The following is a 24637-nucleotide window of genomic DNA, read 5'->3' as shown; positions in this document are numbered from 1 at the left end:
AAAAAACTCTTTACCATCGCAGCTAATAAGAGTTTGGAAATAACTTACTGACAGTGGGTTGTTGACCAAGGGCTAGAAGAAACCTCTTTAAGAGCTGAATATAAGCCTTCCTCAGAAAGATTAGAATGCAAAGCTCATGACGACCAAACATTTCCAAGAATATGACACACAGAGAGGAAGACTGGAGTGCAACGTAGTGCTGACAGCTATGTCAGCATAGGGTGTGGCAGAGCTGCTATGGAATTTAACCATGCCAGAGCACTGCAGAAACAGCAATAATAAATGCCAACACAATGGAGAAACTAAAATGGGCTACTTTTAGAAAACAATTCTCTATCTCCATAGAAAAGCAAACATTCCCTTCTGCTATGGACTTTGTAAACAGCCAGAAAAAACAGTGGAGGAAATACAAATACCCATCACATACCTTTTAGCAGCTTGCTAAAATCAAAGTTGCTCTGTGCTACCAAGTGGGGCACAACCTTCTGATAAAGACATATGACCTGAAGCAGTGCAGCTTTCAGAAGCAGCGTCTCAGCATCATCTGAACCTAAACAAAATGTTTCCATAATTAGTTTCTTCTTCCTTCATAGAGGGAGTGCAGTGTCACACCTCCATTACCCAGAATGAGAATTAATAATTGTATTTCCAGCAGATTTGCTGGAAATACAGAAATGACCTGCTATCTTCCCAACAAGAACAAGAAAAACACCAGTGGAATCTCCAGTTTCATTCCCTAGGATTCCTGTATGAATACTTTCAAAACTAAATCTGCTTATTCAGCGCTTAGATTAAGAGCTGCCATTTCTAATTTGACCAGAAGTGCTCACACATATAAAGCACAACCTAACCATCTGAATACTCACTGTAAGAACCCACCCATTCCACTGCTGCTTAAGGCTGAACAACAGGAAAAAGTAAAGAAAAGGATATGGTCATGCTGCAGATTTCTGGGAACACTGCTTTTAGCAAACATCAGGTATGTTTGGCTGGGGACGTGCAGAAGAAAGCGCACTACAGTTTGGTGCAAATTTATTACTTCAGCTAAAAATTTTTTTTTTCCCTTTCCCCTTTCGAAGTAATACTTTCTCAGTGAAAGCTCCTGGCAAGAGGCAGACAATAAATACCTGTATAAGAAAAACAACAATAGCACTTAAGGCAACTGTTTACTTCCTAGGAAAAACCATCTCAGGTTTCAGTTGTACCAAGAGGAGCCATAAAAGCAACTTGCTATCCAGTCATTAATGAAAGCAAGCAAAGAACATGGGCCAAAACATTCAACACCTAATTTTTTCCCATTTACTTGATCTCCCTCACTGAGTTAGGAAGAACTGGATGAATGCCATGGATAAACTTTGTTTGCCCGAGTCTCAGCTCCCATTAGAAAAGAACTCTCTAGTGACTACAATGCAAATAAAGCAGTGGTCTGGTTTGAAAGCAAAACCAGTGAGAGACTTTAAGTCAGAAATAAAATTTTTTGGGAAAAGGGAAAAAAGACAAAAATGCATGCAATAATACAAAAGGAAGACCACTGACAAAGTCAGAATACAACCTGACACCCCTTTGACTAGCATGCTGGTAGCAGTCTAAATTGGAATGGCTGCAGTCCTCTTGGAATGGCAGATGTGGTTGCTGTGTCTTCTCGGAAACCTGTGGAAAGGCTGCCTCTCTCTCTAGAAATCCCCAGATTTATCCAGGTGGTAATGCCTAGCTCCTCCCCCTGGGCGGAGCAGCTCACAATGGACTGATGTTATTCTGAGTCGCAAGGTGTGTCCTTAATCACCTGTTAAACTGAACTGGCTCCTGGAGAGTGTTATCTCTGAGTCATGTGGCAAGATATTGATGGACCTATGAACAGGAGATAAGGAAAACTGCCCAGAGGCAACAGCTACTTGGATGGTAATAGGAAACATCTTGGTGCTTTAATCTTGGACAAGCAGTATAAGGTGACCTGGGAGTAAGTGACACATCATTACCACCTTAGAATGCTGAGGAACTACAGCTACAGGAATTAGCTGCTTCACTGTTTTCAGCCTTGGACTGTCAGTGCTGACAACATTGTCCTGCACAAAGGGAGGCACAGAAGGACATCCACTGAAAAGCCTTTTGCTCCAGGAAGTCTCTCTGTGAAATATGCCCTGTGAAGAGTAAAACTGGTTGCAGATTGATTTCTAGCCCACAAGGAAAACTTCACAAGTCGTTGGCCAAGATAGAGGCAATCCTGAAAATCCCCAATCCCTGCAATAAAACTCTGGAAAGAAACCCTTTGGGAGGGACACTGGATTTGAGAGAGGAAAACTGAGGCCTTCATTCCATCCCTCTCCCAACACTCATAATTCCACTCCTATGTTACATCAATACAAGCATTTCTGTAGCCACAGCAACTAACTGCTAAAAAAAAAAAAAAAAAAAAAAAAAAAAAAAAAAAAAAAAAGACCTCCTGGTAAAATAACCTGGACAAACAAAAATCTCTCCAAAAATTATTTTTCAGACATACCAGTCTCCCTGCCAGTTTTATTTTGTGGCTGTGAAATAGCTACTAGCATGGAAAGGTCAAGGGCAGGAGGGCTGAGTTCAACAAGAGGAACAGCAGAGCCCTGCACCTGAGGAGGAGCAGCCCATTCACCAGTACATCCTGGGGGCCACCCAAGTAGAGAGCAGGTTGCCGGGAAGGATCTGAAGGCTCTGGTGTCAGGGAGCTGCTCCTTCCCTTGCTCTCAGCACTGGGGAGGCCAAACCAGGAGTGTTGTGTTCAGGTCTGGACTCCCCAGAAAATGGAGACAGTGGGAAGAGTCCAGCAAAGGCTCACAAAAATGGTGAAGAGACAGGAACATCTCTCCTGTGAGGAATGGCTGGAAGAGCTGGGACTGTTCAAACTGAAGTGAAGGCTCAGGGGCATCTTATCAATGTGTATGAGCACCTGAGTGAGAGTGCAAAGATGATGGTGCCAAGCTCCTCCCAGAAGAACCCAGTGGCAGGAGCAGAGACTCTGGGCACTAAGTGAAACACTGGAACACTGTGGGCATCAGGAATCACTTTTAGACTTCAGCACCCACACAGGTTGCCCAAAGGGGTTCTGGAGTCTCCATCCTTGGAGATGTTCAAAAGCTGTGTGGATGTGGACCTGGGTAACCAGGTTTAGGCAGAGGTATCAGGCAAGATGATTTACAGAGATCCCTTCCAACCTCAAACATTCTATGATCCTGGGACAGCCAAGTCAAACTGCTTAACCTTTCAGTAGCAGTGGCAGCCTATATGTCGAACTGTGCTCTCAGGCAATTCTAACAGCCTGAGGAACTGAACAAAGAAAAGGCGCATAATAAATACACAACTGCGATCTGGATTCTGCTGAAGTTAAGGGTGGGATGAGAGTTTCACAACACTCATTCCCACAGAAATAAGCAGCTGTAACTCCACCTGCTTTGCCTACCATGCTGTTCTGCAACTTCTATCTCGGTCATTGCCTTCACAGTGCCTTCATCACCTTCCTTTTTCTCTGCTGGGCTGTCCTTGTGATCCTTCTCTTGCTTCAGCAGGGACTGCCAGACAGCCACTATACTAGTCATGTCTGGTAAAACCTAAAAGCAAAAAGGGTAAATTGCAACAGCTCTCATTTTTAAGACAAAGCTCCTGTGATAAATACATTCCCAGACACCTAACAGGAAGATAGATTTGCTGCTCTTCACAAAGGTTGGAATTGACTTTGTGTGCAATCCGAGAATGATCTGAATTCACCACTGTATTTCCACTTCTGTCAAATGTAAGTACTGGAAAGAACATTTTATTGAAAAGGCTTCCTGTGAAAAATTTGTTCCTGTTTTTCTCCCTCACGGCATATTGTCAACTCAAGTGCTCTCTTGTCTAGTAACTTCTGAGTAACTTCTGCTGGCTACATTGACTTGAACCAGGAAGAGAACTTGCTTCCTGCTCTTGGAAATCATTTGCAACACAACAGCCATCAATGTTGCAAATCTGTCTCACCACAGAATTTTATCAGCATTCCCATCAGACAGACATGTCAGGAAGTGTAGGCTCCCACCTCACCATTTAACCCTACAGCCTCCCCCAGGGTACCATCTCTTGTCTCCTGAGCTGCAACCAGTCCAGGAGAAAGTACAGGGGAGAGCAGCTGTCTGCTGCCTGCAAAATGCCTCCTGTCAGCCCCCAATTGTCTCTTTCTTTTTACCTTGCTGACAGCTTCTCTGTAGAGCTGCACAAACTCCTGCACTGCTGGCAGTGTGTAGATTTGTGATCTTTGCCAGGTTTCTTCAGACAAACAGTGTTGAATGTTCCTCAGAGCTCTTCTCAGCACCATGGACATCAATGATAGGATGCTGTGCTTCACCTCTGTGCTGGGCAACTAAAAGAAGGAAGTGAATTTATGACATTTCAGTGATTCCTGTTATGCTTTGCACAAAATCCATACTCTGAATGTGTGTTAAAACTGGTCAGTAAATTCCTCATTTTCTAGATCTTAGCTAGCAGTAAAGAATCCATAGGTTTTCAGATTCCCAGCCTAAAACACTACCAGTGGTAGAACTGCTGCTTGTGAAAGGCACCTGGAATCAATATCACCAATTTTAATTCATTTTCCCGTGCTTCACCAAGCCAGATTTATGCTGAGGCAGACAACATAAAACATAAGTAATTAACCAACTTAAGAAATTTCTTGAGTGATCACACACTAAAATGAAACAGTACTAACGAGGACAGAAAAATCACTGAAATAGTATAGAGTGCTCTTACATTTAACCCTTGGTTGAACATTGCTCTATTACACACTGCAGGGACTGTTGTTACCATCACCATAGAAAGCAATCTGGGAAGAGGAATAAATTCTGAAGTCTTGAAAGAATTGGAGATCTCTGATTGAGCCTCATAGATCTTAAAGAAAAGAAAAAAAAATTTAAGCCCTATTGATACAGTTCTGGAGATGACAGCTTCTTCTGGGGAGCATTTTACAGAAGTGATGGCAACATTAAATGTCAAAGTTTATGCAAAAATGCTACAGAGCATCCTCCAGACTCCTACTTGATAAATGGACCCTCTGTATGCAACCAGCATCCCTGTTAAAGGTCATCCCTTTTCAAGAGATTCCAGATCCTACTTGCCCATTTTAAGCTAAACAAAGAGGCAGCAGAACACGCACAAAGGTCAAAAGGTTTTTCTAGCTAAGCTTTGATATTGCTGCATCTCAAAAAATAGGTCACTGATGGGATGTCTTCCACTGTTTCTTACACCAATTCCTTCTTTACTGGTTTAAATGTTTATAGAGCCTCCTGCTCTGAGCAAGGTTTTTTACCATCACCCATACTCTTACCTTCTTGAGTAACTTCATGTTGTCCATCCAAGCAGACTTCACTCTAGGAACAAAGGAATACTGGGTCTCTTTGAAGTATCTATTCAATAAATCTGGGCATACTTTGAGAATATTCACCACAAGATCAGCAACCATTTCATCTTCTGTTGCAGTTTTTAGACCAAGCAGGAAGTGCAGAAGTACCACATTTCCTCCCCTGTTGAAGACAAAATATTTTGAATTAAAAATCCTTATTTTGATACTTTATATGGGATGTGAACTCTGCAGCTCCACTGTTAATTGAAGGCAAGATCTCTCACCCTCCTGGCATAATTTGAGTTTATACTCAAAGAAGTAAGAAAGTAATTACCTCCACATTTTCTGCATGACAAACAGTGAATTAACACTACACATTCCAGGGCAGACACCATAACTAGTGAAGTCTCTTCTGCTTCTAGCAAAAAATCCACGTACAATCCCAGCCACCAGTGACTTACTTGCCAGAAGTTCCAAGACTTGGATCACAGAACATTATGCCGTGTTTCAGAGAGCAGCAGAGGTCCATTAAGAAACTATGCACAAGTTCTCGGACCATTGCTTTTCCCAACTCCTTAGAACCTTGAGCCACCTACAAGAACCAAAAAGGAGCAAAAAAGGCATATGAGATTTTGCATCACAGATCTCAGCCTTACTTTACATTTTATATGGCTCCTCTTAGAGAAATACTAAAGGAAAGTTTGGCTTTTATTCAGATTAAAAAGAGAAGCTTCGGAACCTGAAGGTCCCTTCCAAGTCAAACCATTCCGAGATTCTATAAATCCATTAACGTTCTAAATCTGGAACAACTCAAAATGCCTAGGGTAAGAAGACTCTTGACAACTGTGGCTGGGAAATCATTAATCATATGACTTACACGGACTGCCAGGAACTGTAAGAACTTAAAATTATTCAGAACTGAAATGTATGCTTATGAATGGGGTCAGAGATTTGCAAAGCTCCAGGCAGATTTCTACTAGAAACAGATCTCCTCCAAAGGGTTTTTAAAGTACATCAGGATGGGAGTGGCAGGGTCATAAGCATCTGGTAGAGGAATACAAGAGGGCACACACAAAGGTGAAAGGATCTGTAGCCAAGACCCAGTGAGAAGCAGCAGAAATTTGGGGGTTCTTTTTAAATAGGCTCAGTAGATTCCTCTTTTTGAGCTCACTAAACTCAGAGCAACTGGGAGTTGTTTCAAAAGCTGTGGGCTGCAAGAGGAGGGGAAATTAAAGGCAGCACAAGGACTAAAACTAACAAAGAAATAAGTGACCAAACCTTTAAATCCTCCGGGCTGACATCAGTAATCCCATTCCAACGGTACAGTGAAGCGATGTGAAGCAACACTTCTGGAGTGAAAAAACGCACCTTCTGTGTTTTGCTGATGTTTTTGTTATGAACCACCTGAAAATGAGAAAAATGCAAACTCTTCTATTTATTGCAAATTGTCACAAAATCACGGCAAAACAACAACACGCCTCATTCTTCTAGTACACGCAGAGCTGACTCTCCCCCATGGCAGAAGAAAGGTTCTGCCTGTCCTGCCAACACTTCTCTCACATGCTCCTGCTTCACACTGACCCTACAACGCCTGCATGTGCTGGACAGGACAGATGTTCAAGTTCAACTGAAGAGTACAGATCTTGTTTAGAGCATCACAGCTGTAGAGCAGAACCAGAGGAACTTGGGTGTGGATATAGTAAAGCCTACTACAAATAAGGTTTAAATGAAAGGGAATACACAGTGGAAGAAGTTTCTCAAAAGTTCTTCTGCTGTGCTTTACTGCTGGCATTGCTTTAGTTCCCATTTTTCTTGCTAAGTTAAAAGAGTCATACAGCTGGGGTCCACCAATAATGCAACAGCTCATGATGCACAAGAAAAGCTTCATTTGAAAAACAAAGTTCCAAGGAGGTTTATTTTACATTTAAATTATAGCTTTTTTATTATCCTTCTTTCCTAAAGCAAAATGAAAGAACATCTTTGTTCTGAGGCAGGCCCTCATGGCTACACTCTAACTTTGAAATTTTTCTTCATTCTCTCAACTGTTCATGCAGCAGTTTATGCAACATAGTTACAGCAGCTCAGAACATATATTAAAAAGTCATAGATTCTGGAGATAAAAATATTTTTAAATAAATAAAATACACCTCAGGTTCAGCTGCTCTACAAGCAACAAAAGCACCCCATGAAAGAGGCAGGGCCATGCTCAGGTGACAGAGCACAGGAAAGGCAGCTACCACTAAACCAACTTTCACACCTTTCAGCAATTCCTGTTTCCCTGTTTTCAATCCTGAGACAGTAATATAACAGCTAAGCTACCAACCTCCAATACATATTATCAGTCACACACACTGCAGCAGCCCTAAGACCTGAACATTGTGTGAGAAATCACTGCAGAACTGTTTTCAGCAGTGAGGAAAATAGAAACCATGAAACAACACAGCTTTAAGGGTGTATCATACCTTAGTTCTCAGTGTGGAAAGTAGAAGATTGACAGTAGAAACTCTGTCTTCCTTTATTTCAGAGCGAAGAATAGATGGAATGAAATCTAAGAGGACATTTCAAATGTTAAGTTAAAATGTGAAAATCCTTTTCATACTAAAATATTTCAGGGAATTCATACCCATTCCTCTTCCATGTCCCATTATTTATCTTGCTGTTATATTCCAGGATTAACCAAAAGGCAGCAAGTCAGACATCAGGAGGATGATGTGTCTGTGACTATGGTTATGAGCAAGTGATGCTGCTAAACCTACTCTCATCTTGACTGGCCAATTTGCCAACTTGCTGATTAACACTGCCACAGCATCTGTCAGCTTTAAATACATTTTGGGCCCTGAAATGCCATAGTAAAATCCAAGTAATTTCATATTCTTCCCATTGAAGCCCTTGTTATTGCTTCACTGAGTGATTCTCAAATGTTTGGAGGTTCCATGTCCAATTATGTGCATCTCAAAGTTAGACAACTTTTGTTTATACAGAACTTGGAGCTCTTACAGGGGAATGAAAGCCATCTGTACTGACTGGGCTGAGGTGTGCAATCCCCAGCCTGAAAGAACTAAACAGCTAAATCAGCAGCCCTGGGGTAGCAGGAGCAAGAGAAATAAATAATTACAGTTCTCAGTCCCCTGCTATAGGAGAAATTACTTGCTGCCAGCTAGTGGCTTAAGCACTTCTAAACAGTATTTCTAGATCCCTTCTGAATTGTCTCATAACTTTACCAAGGGCCACAATTCACAGGGCAGAAAGACAACTGAAGTACACCCTTTTCAAAAGAAAAATTAATGCAACATATCCACTGTGACTGTCTTATGAGCAAGGCTGGAGGCCATGATTTTTTTTTGTTTATTGGCTTTATGACCTCAAAGCTTTTTATTAGATTTATGGGGCTTTTTTTAATCTGTGTCACCAATGACTTTATTCTTGAAAAGTTTTAGCATATAGCATATTGTTCTCAAGCTGAAGAGGCTTACTTACTACACTACCAAGGAAGTTTAAAGCTTTTCAGATAGTAAGAATAAAAATTGATATTTTGCTTCTTATTAGTGCTCTCTACCTGGTCCACATTTTTAATTAGGTTATATTTATTATCACCAATAAATGACTGTGCCTTAAAAACAAAACCCCAACAAACAATTATGAAGTACCTTTTAATTCCAGAACCTGTGCCAAGATTGCATTGTCACCAGCAATGAGAAAGGAGAGAGCAAACTGAATATAGGCCATGCGGACATCTGGCCTCCCCTGGAAACATCAAAATTTAAATATAAAATGAAAAAATGTTGCTAGCACACAGATTGTACCCAACTGCAGAATTGATAATGCAACTTGCTGATTATCCCTAGAAGCACCATAAATGGGTAAATGAAACAACTTCTATAAAAATGTTGCATGCAGCCACAAACATACATTTATATGCACTACATCCACAGCATATTCAGCTAAAAAACTTCTTGCATTAAACAGATCACTTTTATATATAATACTAGTTCACGTGCTTTTCAATTTTCAATATATGAGACCACACCACAAATTTAAATAGAAAGGGAACATTAACAGCCGTTTCATACCAAACCCTGCATCACTGAACTTCCGCACTTGTGCACAGCATGGTCAGTTCACAAAAAAACCCATAAAAAGGGGTGAATATAAAACTACCAACTCAGGCACAATGGGAGCAGTGAAAGCTTGATTTATAGCAGCACCATAGGATATGAACATTGGATCATAAAATGGGTTAAGCTGGAAGGGATCTTCAGGATCACCTCATTCCATGCCCTGCCATGGGCCAAGACACCTTCCACTATCCCAAGCCCTGCTGCTCCAAGCCCTGTCCAACCTGGCCTTGGACACTTCCAGGGATAGGGCAGTTGCTGCTCTGGGCAACCTGTGCTGGACAGCATCTCATCACCCTCATGGCCAAGAATCTCCTCCCAAGACCCAATGTAAATATACCCTCTTTCCAAGAGTCACCCTTTGTCCTACCACCACATTCCCTGACAGAGTCCCGCCATGATTTACAATTTTTTTTAAACCTGCTGTGCAAAATTAAGCTGCATGTAAAGAAGCCTGAAAGAAGATTCTAAGAAAGCAAAAGATAAGACAGCAGGGACTCATGAAAGGGCTGAATGAAGAAATAAAAAGAAACAAAAAATATTTTGCTGTGAGCTTTGGGCCTGGTATTTTTGTGTTAAAACCTCACCTCTGATAGCAAGCTGTGACATAATTTCACTGAAAGCTGTACAAGACTAAGACCTTTTGGATGCTAGTTTCCTTGTACCTTACTCACATATTTACGCAGTTTATGGTCAAAAGACTAAACCCATCAATTTAAAATTAAGGGTGGAGTTACTCCTGCAGACAACTCCTGAAGTGAGAAAATCCATGGAATCTGACAATTCCAGAACTATAAAAGGTGGTTCCAGGGAAAAAGGGAGGTGTTTGGTTTTTTGCCTTCCACTTGATTATTGTAAAGAAAAAGTCTGAATTTTCATCTCAGATGGCACAAACCCAACATAAATGCACACATTCACTCTGCAAGTAATCTTTAAAATCCAGAAACAATATGTCAGCATTGTAAACAATACTGGATTTAGTACACACTTGCATTTGGAATGACACAAATATTCTTGTTCTAAATCACTTATTTGCGTCAATCCTGACTATTTTTAGCAAACAGGGAGAGAACAAGAGATAGTTTCTTCTGGAAAAAGAGTGACTTTTTCTCTTCACTCACATAATCTTAAAGATTTCCAGCTAGAGATTAATTAGAACTCTTGTTTATGTTTTCAAATGCAATTACTCTGTATTAGTACTGGGCAATATCCCCTCTCCAATTTCCATTTGTTTCAGTGGGACCAAACTGCGAAAAAAAAACCCAACTAGTTTTCAGGAGTTTACTATCACTTTCATTCTGCTTTAGACATTAGAAGGGCAGTTCACAGAAACTGTACATTTCCATTTCTCCATAGCTTGTTGGAAACACATAAAGCATTTTCATGTGTCAGTTTTCATGTGTTTTCATGTGTCAGTTTTCAGTTAGGCACAATCAAGGACTTCAGCCTGACACAGGACAAGGAGGGAGAGTTAAGCTCTTGCAGATGAAAATACAGCAAACATTGCCAACAGCTTTGCTTTATTCAGCTTTGCTCTGCATAGATAGCTAAAAAAGCTGATGGAACCATGGCATAGCATGCCACGACATGCAGCACCTTAAGTTTACCTGTTTGCATCTTTTTTTCAACAATCCAGGCAGGTACTTGTTATTGAAGTCAAAATGACTATATAAGTCCCTTGCTGAATCCGGGCCCTGAGCCACCATCACTGACAGCAGTGTAAGGCACCCTCGGCTCATCCTAAAAAAAACAAAGCAGATGGAAACCTGCAGGCTATTCCAGGATGACAGTTATACAAACCACCAAAACAAGAGATTAAAACTTAAAGTGAAAATAGAAGGGAAGTTAAACAATCAAAGTAATTATTTCAGGCAGTAATAACAGCAGCTGGGAAAGAGGGGAGAGGGAAAAAGGAGAAGGAAATGCCTTTTTATATTCTTCCCCAAAATTAAACTGTAATGTGAGGCTGGGTATTCCCTTTATTAAGTAGTTTAAAAGAGAGAAAGTGAAAAAAATTAACAATTTTAAGATAACCTGTTCACAGCAGTGAAGTTGGACTAAGCAACCCTTAATTATTCCATGATTCTATGAACTCCTGAATTCATAGAGGTTTGCCATTTATTTCAATGGGAATATGTCAGGCCCACTACGCACAAGACTGCAGCCCTTCATCATCTGAACAGCCACTACCATGAACAGATTTGTAATCTGTCCATCATGTTTCTGTCATGAACAATCTGTAAAAAGCCACGTGATTCAAGCAGAGATCCCATCTAGACATAAAGATAACACCTCTGCACATCAAAGCGGTTGCACAGAAAATGCAGAGCATCTCCCATCAGAAATCTGCAGCCTCCTCTGTGCAGGTTCTAGAAGGATTTCTCCAGAACCTGCAATCTTTAAACATTTAATAAGAAGTTCATATATGCTACACAGCTTCAAAATTTGTTTCCAGTATACCTATTTGAGATGCTTTGTCCTGCTAAAATGCCTGCTGAAAAAGGATCAACTGCACAGTGCAGGAAGCACAGTTGTGTCTATGAACTGGGAAAGCACAGAAAGCCTTTCCAATTCTGCTCAAAGACTGAAAGATGAGTCATTGGCCTTGGACAAGCCAATTTCAGTCTGATTTTTTCTCTGCTTTTTTCCTCTTCCTCCCAGGTTTGTACTTAAATATCTAACATTTGCAATTTCCTTCCCCTATCCACATGAGCATGAGAATTTTTTTGGTCTGGACTAGATAACACAATTATTGAACAACCTAAAATGACCTCAGACTTAAGAGACTGAAAAAATTACAGAAGAACAGCCAGTCTGAAAGAGAAAAATCCATTTTAAACATGGAAACCTGACTTTAAAAAATACAGGGAAATAAAGCACTCAAGAGCAGCCCTTTTTGCCATCAAAGGAAGACTGCCCAACCCTGTTCCATGCAATGCATGTTACCCCCAAAATCAAACAGCATTAAAATAACAGGACTCAAGGTACCACCCATGTTAGCTTTCACTAGGAATAGGCCCAACTGATGAAAACTACGGTTTCAAGAAAGTATCCTACAGCACTGGATTGTTTGATATATCAGTTTCCACTTGGCAAAGACTTCCACAGGCAATTATTTTGTGGCAAGTGGAAAAGGATTATTAAATAAAGGTGTATTATTAGCAGTAAGTCAAGATGAATTTTGCAACATCTAGTACAGTCTCTCCAGATTAACTGACAGAGATTCTCCACCAGAGCACCAGGAAGACTTACCTGTGATTTTCAGAATACAAAGCAGCATAGACCAGTTTCATATAGGAATGAATCAACTTTTTGACAATGTTCATTCCCACGGCAGAAAAATGTGAGAGGTCGCTGGCTGTCCTCAGTAATATGGCTTCTAAAGCTTGAAAGATTAACAGCATCTGCAGGATAAAAAAGTATGTCAATATCTGAAAATATCAGGTAAGACTTGAAATTATTAGCTGAGCAAGCAGTAATAACCACCACTGATAAAAAGGGTAACCCCATTCCCAGAGGAAAGCTTCCACATATGAAAGTGACATTAACTTCTAGATTCCCTCCCAAATTAATGCTTCCTCTGAAAAGATCACTTTCGAGAGCATGTAGTTTCAAGGAATCAATGCTTCAAGAGACAATTGCTGCTAGGTGGACAAAAAGAATTTTAAATGTGCTAGAGAAAAACATCAGGGCTGTTCCAATCTTGAAAATAATTCTTTCCAGAAGAATCCAGAATCCATACAGCACTGGGGCTGTACCCATTACAAACATCAGCCCCTGTTAGCAATGGGATATTGAGGAAAGGCTGTCACTGAACATTACAGAGACAAAAATGATACTGAAAGGCAAAGAACAGTAAGTGACGGTTAAAAAGCCACAAAGTACATTACTACAATGTAAGCAGTAACACTGTACATTGTAAGCAACGCTGCACCAGCATTCACAGTGAAAAGTTATTGAACTCTTTGTTCATTCATCGTATTCTGACAAGGATAAATTGTGTCCAGCTGAAATAAGAAAAATGAAGTCAAGTTTACCAGTGGCTTCCTAGAAGTACTGATGTATCAGGCAGATATCTAAAAACATTTGCTTTCACTAGCCTACTTTTGTTTTGCTTTAATTGCTTCTGTTGATCCCCTTATTTCCTTAATGACCTTTTGATAACGTTTAAAGAACCGTTACAGCTTGATTTGGACAGAACTATTGGTTTTGTGTGTCATTAAATTCAGGAAACAAGAAACATCTATGAACAGAAAGGAGCATCTCCCACTTGGTAGGTGTTTCTGCCACTGCTACTTCCAGGAAAAAAAAAAAAAAATACAGAGTTACTTACACCACAAAGCACTATTTACTCATAAAACCACAGAATATCCTGAGCTGGAAGGGGCCTACAAGGATCACCCAGTCCAACTCCTGGTGCTGCACATATACCTGAACAATCCCACCCTGTGCCTGAGAGCGTTATCCAAATGCTCCAGGATTTCTGGCAGCCTTGGCAGCTGTGACCATTCCATGGCAACCTTTTGTTGGCTCTTCTCCACGGTGGGATTGTAGCCGCCAGTCCCTGAATGACAACCCCTATATCCAACTTACTTCACTTTCAGGCTTCCTTTCTCCGTCGAGAAGCTTGAATATCTCAGCACACTCCATGGAAATTTTCACGTATCCTTCCACGACATCGTACACTTGGGGCGATGGCAGCATCTTGGCGATGGACACGAAGGTCTCCAGCCCTGCAAAGCCACAGCGTCTTCTGGGGCACCAGCGCCACGTGTGGGGCCCGCTCTGGGCCGCCCGCGGGCGGGACCCTGAGGGGCCAGTCCGTGCCCATGTGCCGCAACCCCGCCAGCAACGGCATCCGTGCCACCCCCGCGACATCCTCCCGGTCGGCCGCCTCAGCCCGGGGCAGCCCCTCATCCCGAAACGGCCATTTCAGCCCGGGGCAGCCCCTCAGCCCGGGCCGGCCACCTCAGCGCACGCCTCTCCCGCCCCGCAGAACCCCTCACCCTTGGCGGCGGCCGCGGGGTCCCGCAGCAGCGCCTTGAAGCGGGCGCCATTGAACTCCTCGTCCCGCGGGCCACAGGCGCGCTTGGCGGCAGGCTCCCCGCTCCGCTCCCCGACCCCGCCGCACCGCTTGCCGGCCATGCCTAATCCGAACCCGGCCCAGGCCCGCCCCGGAATTGCCGCCGCTTCCGCAGGAAGGGGCGGGCAGAGCAGGAGCGGCCCGGGGCTGTGGAGGCCCGGAGACGTGAGGTAGTGCTGCGGCCCGGGCCTGGCCCAGCGGGAGAGCTTTCCCAGCGATCAGTGACGAGGTGGACAAAAAAAGTTAAAAATAGTTGTCGTGGAATGGTTTGGAAGGGACCGCAACGGTCATCTCGTTCCACCATCCATTCCCGCCCCCTGCCATGGGTAGGGACAACTTCCACTAGGCCAGGTTGCTTCACGTCCTGTCCAACCCAGCCTTGGACACTTCCAGGGATACAGGGACAGCCACAGCTTCTCTGGGCAATCTGTGCTAGGGCCTGCTCACCCTCACAGCTGAGAATTCCTTCCCAATGTCCCAATTGCAGCAGCCTCTCATCCATCGCTGCTTGAAAGGCCAAGCAGTTTTCTGTCATCCCAGCTTCCACGGCCTGCAGCCCCTTTCGATCCTGAACCAACATGGCTTAAATTTTGGAGTGGAAGGGGAAAGCACGGAGTGATGGGACGCAGGTAGAGGAGAGAACTTCTCAGATACTCCTTTCTTTCCAGGAAAGAGAAAGGCTTCGGATGACCTAGCTGTGGCTTTCCAGTACCTGAAGAGGCCCACGGGAACGATGGAGAGGGACTATTTATAAGGGAAGGAGTGACAGAAGTTGCTTCCAACTGGCAGAAGGCAGGCTTAGATTAATTAAAATCTAAATTCTTCCCTTGCTTTCAGCAAGAGTTATGCCAGGACAAGCACAGTGATAAGGAGGAATGGAAAAAGCCTTGTTCCAATAAATTGTTTCTTATGGAATGACACCAGTTGAAACAGTAGTGGAAGATAGAGGAGATTATTTCAGTAAGAAAAAAATAAAGATCTATCCAAATCCAGACCAGAATTTTTTTTTTTTTTGTCATATGTGTAAGTAGTAAATGTAACATTAGTATCTTCCTGGGTTTTTTCAAACTGTTTGTTTGTGGTTTTGTTTTGTTTTGTTTTGTTTCTTTTTTCAGCAAAATACTGTAAAGAAAAGTGATCCCGAAGAGGGCAACATTCACAGCCATTCTAAGACAGGATGAACAAATGCTTTCACGTTGACAGAAGATTCTATGATGTTTTAAGAACAGAGGGTAGAACAAAATAAAAGAAGGTGAAGTTAGAAGATAGAAAAGGGTAAAATAAAAGGAGTACATAAGACTAGGGGAAAAAGGGGGAAATGGGAAAATACGAATTCACAGAATCACAGAATAATGAGGTTGGAAGAGACTAAGATCATCAAGTCTAACCTATGCCCTAACACCTCAACTAGACTATAGCACCAAGTGCCAAGTCCAGTCTTTTTTTAAACATATCCAGAGATGGTGATTCCACCTCCTCCCTAGGAAGACAATTCCAGTATTTTATTATTCTTTCAGTGAAATTTTTTTTCCTAATATCCAACCTAAACCTTCCCTGATGTAGCTTGCTAGACACTAAGTACAAGGGCTTTTTTTCAAGTAATTTATGAGAACAAAGCTAAAAGCATCTTACTGCTGCTAGTGACATCATGCTCCGAGCTCTGTTAATTCCTATTTCTAGGAATACTTAAATTTAACAAACTACATTCCAGCTATTTTTCTGCTTGTTTAGATGGCAGTTCCATTAGGAATTCACCTCAGTACAGCAAATTCTATGCAAGGGTAGACTTTTCAGTTCCTCCATAAAACATTTTTGGTGGTTTACTGGATGATGGGAATCCTTTGTTTCAGCCTTACAGTTTTCTTGAAACTTAAATTTATGCAGGTATCCAAATACATTTGCAATTCCAGAAACTGATAGGCACATAATATGGAAAGTAAATAACATTGTCAGGAGGGAGTTGCATTGTTATTGAGGGGATGAAAAGGAAGGCTAGAGCTAATAGAACTAGGAAAAATGATTTGATTTAACACAACTTTTAAAAGGCTCAAAGTACCCATACTGAGTTCTTCGTAAAAGTCCTGGTTACCAGACTTAAAAGCCTGATAGTTACCATCACACTCTATTTCATAGTTCTAGTATTTTAAAACTACTGCAGAAGGCTACTGTTTTGTTTTTTTTTTTAACTTGAAGTTCAATTATTCTCTCCCTTCACTGCCTGTGTAGCTGTTATAGGCTTCCAGGAGGCTGGGTAAGCAGACTGCTGCTTTCACCTCCAGACAGATCACTTCCATGTTCTGCTGGAGTGCACTTTGAAGCCCATGTCCTTTTCTTTCTCTGTTATATCTGACAACTTTCCTAAGTGTTTTTTGGCAAGCAGCATTTACGGAGGGCCAGTCAAAGATCTCAGGCTCATACAAAATTCATCTGCTCTGTTGTGTTTATATGTGCAACAGATGGGAGCAGTGAACGAGTCAAGCAGTAACTTCTGAGCCACCCAGTTTTCAGTAAATCAAAATATTCTGTGATTCTTGCCAGATAAACAGATCATCATATCCAAGTTATACATTTCCCCTCTGGCATATTTTCAAGTCTGAAAAACAATTCCTAGTCCCTTGCATGAACCTCAGCTCTGTGCCTTGTTCAAGGAGCAGTTTTAGATGCAAGACTAATTGAGCCAAGCGGCCCTTTCCTGCCTCAGCTGTGACCTCTTAAGCCTTTACTGCTCTGAACACAATGTAAACAGCCGAGCCCCAGCCCTGCAGCCCTGCTTACTTGCTTTTGCCTCCCAAACCTGAACCATTTTCTTTGCTGTGGGGTCCTCACTCATGCAGTCCTGAAGACAAAAATCTGATTTGGCAGAAGAGGCCATTTCTAATGCAAAGCTTCACCAAGGTTTCTCTTCTGATTTCAGCCTTAAACACTCCTGTTCTTCTCAGCTAGCCCCTGTCTCCAGCCTTTAGTCATAGATATTTGCTGTCCTATAGCTAATACTTGCCACCCCTCAGGATTAAGTCTCTTGATACACATTTACATCACTCCCTAACCATTTCCTCATGACCCTTCCCAAACTCCAGGCCTATTGTCGAAGACCACCCTAGGTCGCAGGGTGGCTTCGTGTGGTGGAAAAGCTTCTCCTCCAACCTGTGCTTCCAAAGAAAGGCTCAGTATTCTCTTGTTTGGTCTCATGGTTGTTTATTGCAAGTTATCTAGAAGATTGTGTTCTCGGGCTGCTGCAGTTTGCTCAGCAGCTCAGGCAGAGGCACACACACACCCTGACATCCTCTCTGACACCCGTCTTCTTCTTCTCTCCCCACGTCCAGGGTTGGTGCTATCTTTTAAATGGTACATTACGTGTTACATGTTTACAGTTTTTCCCCAATACCTACTACCTATATTAAATGGTGCTTTTCTACTCTAAACCAATCTATGAGTGTAGAAAATATCAGGCTCCTGCACGGTGTAGATGAATGGAGGCAGAGATCTCTGTAGTTTGCTCTTGGGGAAAGAGGTTTATTGGGGGTGCAGAAGGTCCTGCCTCGTGCTCCCAGACGCAGCACGTGGCCGGGCCTGAGAGGGTGGGGGAGGGGAGAGACAAAAGGACGCTCTAGGAGAGGGGAAGCTCCAAGAGGAGGGAGGAGGTTCCAAGAGGGGAGGTAGTTCCAAGAGAGGGGAGGAAGTTCCAAGAGAGCGTGTGGTCCCTTGAAGCCTCCTTATAAAGGGGCTTCAAGGTGGGTTGGAATAAGGCATGGCCAATGGAGTTACAGACATTGGATGTTTGAAGGGAGGGATAGAGGTGCGGGGTGAACCATACATCTTTTGGGGGATGGGATGGAACAGTCCATTTCACCACAGGACCTATCCAAAGGCAGGGGTGTCATCCAGCCAGCTGGGAGAACTGTTCTCATCCTAGCTGCATTATTTATGAACAATCATATTTATCTATCTTCCGCAACATATGAGTGCCAACATCATCAAGAACATGGAGGTAAGGAAGAAGAAGGAGAAGGACAGGACCAGCCAAAATCCCTCCATCTTAAGAAACCTCTGACCCCCATGTACAAAACAGAAACCCCCCTGTACAGCACTAAAAAATTCTTCCCTCTACTTTATTTCTACTATAATATCTAAACTTTTGTGAGTTCTTGTTCTTCCTGCAAAGTTGATAAATCATTCCATGGCTCAAACCCAAAATCACAGCTGTTTCCAGCTGCCTGCCAGGGTTTCAAATGCTTCTGACCTGGGCCTGGAACCTCCAAAAATGTCTGAGGGACATTTTGAATTCCCACAGCCTACAGCCTCTTCCTACAGATGAGGGATTATCTCTGAGTAGGACTGCTGACAGACCTTTGCATGAGCCCAGCTTTGTAGCCCACACTAATCCAAGTTCAAACCTGTCCTGTAAACCCACTGGTGTTTGGGTACTGGAGCCCCAGTTAAAGTAACCCCGGTGGTTGCACTTTGAGGCCATCTGTGAGTTGTGATCCCCTACCCTACACTAGTAAGAAATGCATTCATTTCTTAAAATAATTTTTTCATGTATAAATTAACTATAGAAAGCATTCAGAGGGAATGGATTTAATCCAAAATCCCATCTCTAAAACTGGAGGTCTCAATGTTTGCTCTTAGTTTACACAATTATTCCACAGAAAAGTTTCCTTCAGTTTTTCCCAAAATTTCAAGTGTGATATCTTCCTGCTTTCCAGCCTTTGACACTCTGAGGCATGGGATCACAGAAGGAGAGAGGGTGGATGCTGCCAAGAGATGGGATATCAGGACCACCTAATCAGCACAGCCTCTTGAGAATGGAATATTCCCAACACAGTCACTTCTTTGTCATCACATGTCTGAATGTGCCCTTTACTCTCATGCTCCCTGCTCTGATCAGCCTAGTGCTATGTCATACACTTGGAGACACAGTCATTGCAGTGCTTGAATTCGAGAAGTTTGGCATTGAGGAGTCCAGGTGATGTGCAAGGTCAGAGTATGAACCCAGGAGATGAGTAGGCTGGCAAGGCTGAAGTAAAACCACAACTTTCTTTACTCTAGATGCTGTAAAACAAAATCACCTCTCCTCCTTTTCTCCCTCCTCCCCCAGTCCCATAGTTATTTCAGCTGGAGTGCATGGAGTGTGTTTTAGGCCTGACTAATGGCAATTTATCTTTCTCCCACAAGGAATATTAGAGATGGTCGATAGGGAAGGATATGCCAACAAGGCATTATGAACATCAGGGGTTTGAATCAGAGTATGGTGTGAGTCTGGAACTGGGCTGAGTGCCCAGGTGCTGAAAATGGGTGAAAAGATCAGAAAAGAAGGGAAGAGGACAGAAGAGTGGAGAGGTCAATGAGCAGGCTGTGAAGAGCTAGAGGAGGCATATGCTGGAAGCACCTCTGAGTATCTACTGCAATTGTCGGTGTATCTTCTGTGTACTGAAATCCTTCCCACCTTCTACACGTGGAATAATCTTCAAGCATCATCCAGTCTGAGTTAGTTTGATATAGTCACTGAGTCACAGAATTTACCAGTGAGCACTTACAGTCCTGATAGGAAAAGCAGGCACTTACAAACACTGCAATATTATTTTCAAATTCTGTTATTTGCTTCTAATTTCACAGTGCTCAGGTCAAATTAGCCTGAGGTCTGGATCTCAAAACTGTTAACTCTCACTAATTAGATATTGATATGAGCTACTCTTTCCTGAAACACTACCAGTTTTCCATGCCTTTACATACCTAACTTGAGAGACCTTGAAGCTTGATTATTTTCAAGGTTTTTGGAAAAGCTAGTTTTTTCAGTCTTTTGACATTGATTCTGTGGCTTTAAAAAACTTCAGTCTTGAATTTCAAGTATAAAATTGTTGCTGTGCAAGACCAGCCCCGGGCGGACACCAGCAGAAGCGTGGGGGAGGAGGGGAGACGCGGGTGCCACTTTCCCCTTTGGCTCTGTGTGGCTCAGCTTCAGCGTGGGAACAGACGAAATAGCAACAAGGGGCTCAGGTGCAGACACGTGTTTATTGTAGGTGCCTGTTCCCCAAGACACCGGGGCACCGGCTGGGTCTCGGTTATAACTTTCAAACTGGGGGGGGGGGGGGGAGGGGAGGGGAAGCAGAGCCACGGCCAATTAGGATAGGACAGGGGCAGGAAATCTCTGGGACACCGGGAAGGCAGGAGACCCCGGGGGCGGGGGCAGCGATGGGAAAGGCGGGGAGGGGTGGAGTAGGGACCAACTGCGTGGCGAGGGGGAATGGGGGCCGCAACTCCCTCTTTGGGTTTACATAAAGGAAAGGGAGTTCTGAGGTAAAAACAAATTAACAATTACTGAGAAAACGTAAGTTGAGAGACATCGGAAAGTGATACACCAATTATAGTTACAATGCATGGGGTAAAAATCTTTTTCACATTACAATTTAAGATAAAGGGTACAAAATTATTATAAACACATTCTGTATCGAGGATGGAAGCAGGATTCATGATGTAATGCTTGTGGTTTTCGAATTCTAGCAGAGCTGAAGCAGCGAACGGCGACGTGGTTTCTCCAATTTGATTATTTGATTGCTCAGTTGGCATAGTGTTGTGGGCAGTAATTAGAGAGGATGAGCTTTCCTTCTATAAAATATAACTCAATCCAAGAAGTTATTTCCAAATTATCACAAGCAATGGGAAAAACTTGTATTGAAATAATAAGGGAACTTTGAGCAAGGTACATTTAGGAGATGGAATAGAGGGGTGGACCTGGGCACCACCGTTTCAGGGCGAAGAAAACAGTGGAGCCCTGGTCCAGGGTTTCCAGCTCCACTCCCTTCAAAGAGCCCCCCCACACACACACCAAAGGGGAAAAGCTCTCTTACAAAGGAAGGTCCTCTAACCGGAGGGGCCCCTCCGGCAACCCCTCCCATCAGAGGGGGAGCCAGAAGAAGGACTGAGGGATTAATCCAACCTCACCTCCCCCCAATAGAGGCTGGCCTCACTGCAGGATGGTGCAGGGCCATTGGAGGACGGGTGGGGCTGGCAGGAAAACGTGGGCGGAAGAGAAGGATCAAGGCAGGAAAATGGGTTCCAAGTAGCGTGGCCAGCGCCATCTTGGGAGGGGGTGTCAGGTGCACTTGCATCTTACCCGGGGAGGCACGGCCAATGCCACCCCTAAGGGAGGGTGACAGTGTCCAGCAAGGTGCTTGGGGCAGCTTGGCCGCCTGTCCCTGAAATAAATGGGCCACGAGACCCGCTCCTTTTTAAGGCCTTCACTGAGTGACCAGCTCTGGGTTGGGGGCCCGAGGGGTCGCACACACCGCCGCTGCTCCCACTTGACGACGCTGAGGAGCAGGAGATCGGGTCTGCTAGGCAGCAGAGCCGGGGCTTCCGTCCTCGCGAGCGTGCCCAGGAAGGCGATTTTCGGCTCGTTGTCTGGGGTCCTGATTCTGCAGATGTACTGTTTAAGTTATGGCGACATGTTGGCTGCTGTTCCACGGGTCTGGTGATGTCCAGGGACCTCTTGCCGGCTGTCCGATCCGGTCCATGGCCCTGAAGTTGGTGTGGTTCGTTGTCCTTGGGGCTCTTTTCGAGATTTCGTGCACAGTTCTCGATTTGCATATCACCGGAGGTGGATCGGCCGCCATTTTGGGGAGCAGGGGAGGTGAAAACCCGACAGCTACAAAGTGGAGGGCAAGTGGGGCAAGGGGGAAACATAACAAGGGTGCACATAAAGGGGATTTTAACGGGGTTTGAACAGTTAACAACATTTTAATTAACATTTTTAATATAAAACTGAATTTATTCATAACAGTCCCCAAGGGAGAAGGTTTGGGGAAGTCTGTGGGGAAAAGGGAAGGGGGGGCTTCACAGAAGCCGAAGGGGAAATCCATAGGAGAGGGGCCCAACACGGCTGGAAGTCGACGAAATGCGTGGATGTGAAGGGCCTCTCTTAAGAGGTTAACAACTCTCCCAATAGCTGACGTGTTGCCACTATAATTTTGTCCCATTGGTGTCCTTTCAACCTGCCCTGCCCGCATAGCCCAGAATAGGGAGGAGAGGGTAGAAAAGGCAGCTTTCTGAGAAAGAGAAGGAGCTATCAAGCGTGAGTTACCCCAAAAAGACTGAGCGAGGTTGTGTCCTCCTCGGAAAAGAAAAAGCCTCCCGGCCACCAGGGACATGCAAGGATACAGCCCTAGTCTGGGCACGGACGGTGAACGGTGGTTAAAACTCAGAAAAGAAAAAAAGGTAGCTCAGCCGCCCGCCAGGAAACCCAAACCCTGCTCCGACCCACTTACCTCTGGGTTCGGGCAGTGAAATCTCTATCTCTCTCCTCGGTGGTGGAAAATCACGCTGAACTGAGGACATCTTCTTTCGCGGTTTGGCTCCCTAGAAACCAGGGCTCATCCCTGAAACCCTGGGTTCGGCCACTGTCAGCCTCTAGCAGTCTATGCATGTGCAGTCCCATGATGCACCATTCTTGGGGCTCGGCTCAACCGCAAGCCACTGCCAAACCCCCCTCTTCTGTCTTCGGGTAAGCCTACCTGGTTCAAGGCCCCCGCAGCTCGGCTGCCCCCGCAGCACAGCTGCTCCAGGGCGGAATAGAGAGCATCCCGGCGAGGACGGAAGAGGGTCCTAGAGCCTCGGTTTTGTTTTCTGTCTGGTGAGTCAGCTCTTCTTAGCGTGAGCAGAGCTCTTATGGCGGCAGAATTCCTTTCTCTCTCCCCCTTTCACAAGTCGATGGAAATAGACTTCCTCTGCTACCATTTGTTGTCATGCGAGACGGGCGACGCCAGCGGAAGCGCGGGGGAGGAGGAGGAGGAGGGGAGAGGCGGGTGCCGCTTTCCCCTTTGGCTCTGTGTGGCTCAGCTTCAGCGCGGGAACAGACGAAATAGCAACAAGGGGCTCAGGTGCAGACACGTATTTATTGTGGGTGCCTGTTCCCCAAGACACCGGGGCACCAGCTGGATCTCGGTTCTAACTTTCAAACTGGGGGAGTGGAGGGGGGGGGGAAACGGAGCCGCGGCCAATTAGGATAGGACAGGGGGAGGAAACCCCCGGGACCCTGGGAAGACAGGAGACCCCGGGGGCGGGGGCAGCGATGGGAAACGCGGCGGGGGGGGGGGGGGGGGATAGAGACCAGCCACGTGGTGAGGGGGAGGGGAAATGGGGGGGAAGAAGAAAAATTACAAACTCTCTGCACGAGATCATTAGTAATTTTGGAAAATCTTAGCTTAAATACTTATTAAAGCGGAACAGTGACAACAACCCATCAAATGCAGACTCATAAAACCATAATTAAACACTTTCACAAAGAGGCTGATTTCCAAGACCATTTTCCACCCAGCAACTGTCCTAATGTCCTTCCTAAACTAAGAGGCAAGACACATAGTCTTTCCCAGTGTGTCTTTGAAGCATCATGTCAGGAAGTGATCAGGGACAACTTGAGTGCTTTAAGAGGGCAAAATCAACAAAGCCAGGGCTTTTTCCTTGGTGCATTTGTTCTGCCTCCACCTTAGGTCATGTTTTCTCTTGTTTCCAGCAGTAAGTAATCATCTATAAGATGGGACATGCCTCTTACTTCATGTCTATACAAGTGCCAGGTGCACTGCTAGAAAAAATAATCTGTGTACAGAAGTGCCAGCAAGACTGGCAGTGTTCAGGAGTATGAGAGTGGGGACTTTCTGCTATGCCTGGTGAGGAGATGGACTGATGTTTCATTCCAAATGAAATGTGAGGAGATTAGCTTTACAAACTTCATGGTTCACATCTTCTGTCTTGCGAAGTGGTCAGGGTCTCTGTGGTGTTCTGATTAGTTTGGCCAAGGAGCAGCTCATGAGCACAAAACTCAAACTTGTTTAGTGAGTTTGCTCTCTCTGGAGCCAAAAAATAGCAGACCACAGCAAATATTTCCCCTCCTTCTAAACCTGCTGTGTGGAGTACTGCACTCAGTATTCATTCAAATTTCTACACACAAGAGTGTTTACTATCTCTGGCTCACTGAATTGGTCCTCTCAAGTTCAAATTGCAGTACACTTGGAGATCTTGTTAGATCTTATTATCCATAGTACCTTGTAAGAACTTACAGCATCCAAACCACATTGATGTAAGAGAAGGGTGACCTTTTTGTTCGATGTA

The 24637-nt window shown here is 44.0% G+C and overlaps 1 protein-coding gene and 1 long non-coding RNA gene across 5 annotated transcripts in view; both read right to left on the bottom strand.

Moving 5' to 3' along the window:
• The window catches only part of URB1 (URB1 ribosome biogenesis factor), a 44684-nt gene extending 30080 nt beyond the window's left edge, over window positions 1–14604 (bottom strand). For 3 of the 4 annotated variants that reach the window (XM_021548579.4, XM_085571508.1, XM_085571516.1), the window contains exons 1-13: window positions 14457–14604; window positions 14044–14183; window positions 12703–12854; window positions 11058–11190; window positions 8983–9079; window positions 7798–7883; window positions 6614–6739; window positions 5797–5927; window positions 5321–5516; window positions 4747–4884; window positions 4187–4360; window positions 3431–3578; window positions 428–550 (exon numbers count right to left, since the gene is read on the bottom strand). In XM_021548579.4, coding sequence (XP_021404254.3) covers window positions 428–550; window positions 3431–3578; window positions 4187–4360; window positions 4747–4884; window positions 5321–5516; window positions 5797–5927; window positions 6614–6739; window positions 7798–7883; window positions 8983–9079; window positions 11058–11190; window positions 12703–12854; window positions 14044–14183; window positions 14457–14595 — 1783 coding nt within the window. In that variant the 5' untranslated portion in view covers window positions 14596–14604. The remainder of the gene's footprint in view (window positions 1–427; window positions 551–3430; window positions 3579–4186; window positions 4361–4746; window positions 4885–5320; window positions 5517–5796; window positions 5928–6613; window positions 6740–7797; window positions 7884–8982; window positions 9080–11057; window positions 11191–12702; window positions 12855–14043; window positions 14184–14456) is intronic. The other variant, XM_021548581.4, reaches the window with a different exon arrangement.
• A 5922-nt stretch (window positions 14605–20526) lies between these two features.
• On the bottom strand, window positions 20527–23233 carry LOC110480542 (uncharacterized). Its single transcript, XR_002467124.4, has 2 exons — window positions 22798–23233; window positions 20527–22178 (listed from the first exon to the last, which is right to left on the bottom strand). It is a non-coding gene; the product is annotated as an uncharacterized LOC110480542 (long non-coding RNA).
• Between the last annotated feature and the right edge of the window lie 1404 nt (window positions 23234–24637).

Source organism: Lonchura striata, chromosome 1, assembly GCF_050655825.1.
Source record: "Lonchura striata isolate lonStrDom1 chromosome 1, ASM5065582v1, whole genome shotgun sequence".
Classification (NCBI taxonomy): domain Eukaryota; kingdom Metazoa; phylum Chordata; class Aves; order Passeriformes; family Estrildidae; genus Lonchura; species Lonchura striata.
Note: the sequence above shows the minus strand (reverse complement) of the source record. Positions and strands in the feature narration are given on the sequence as shown.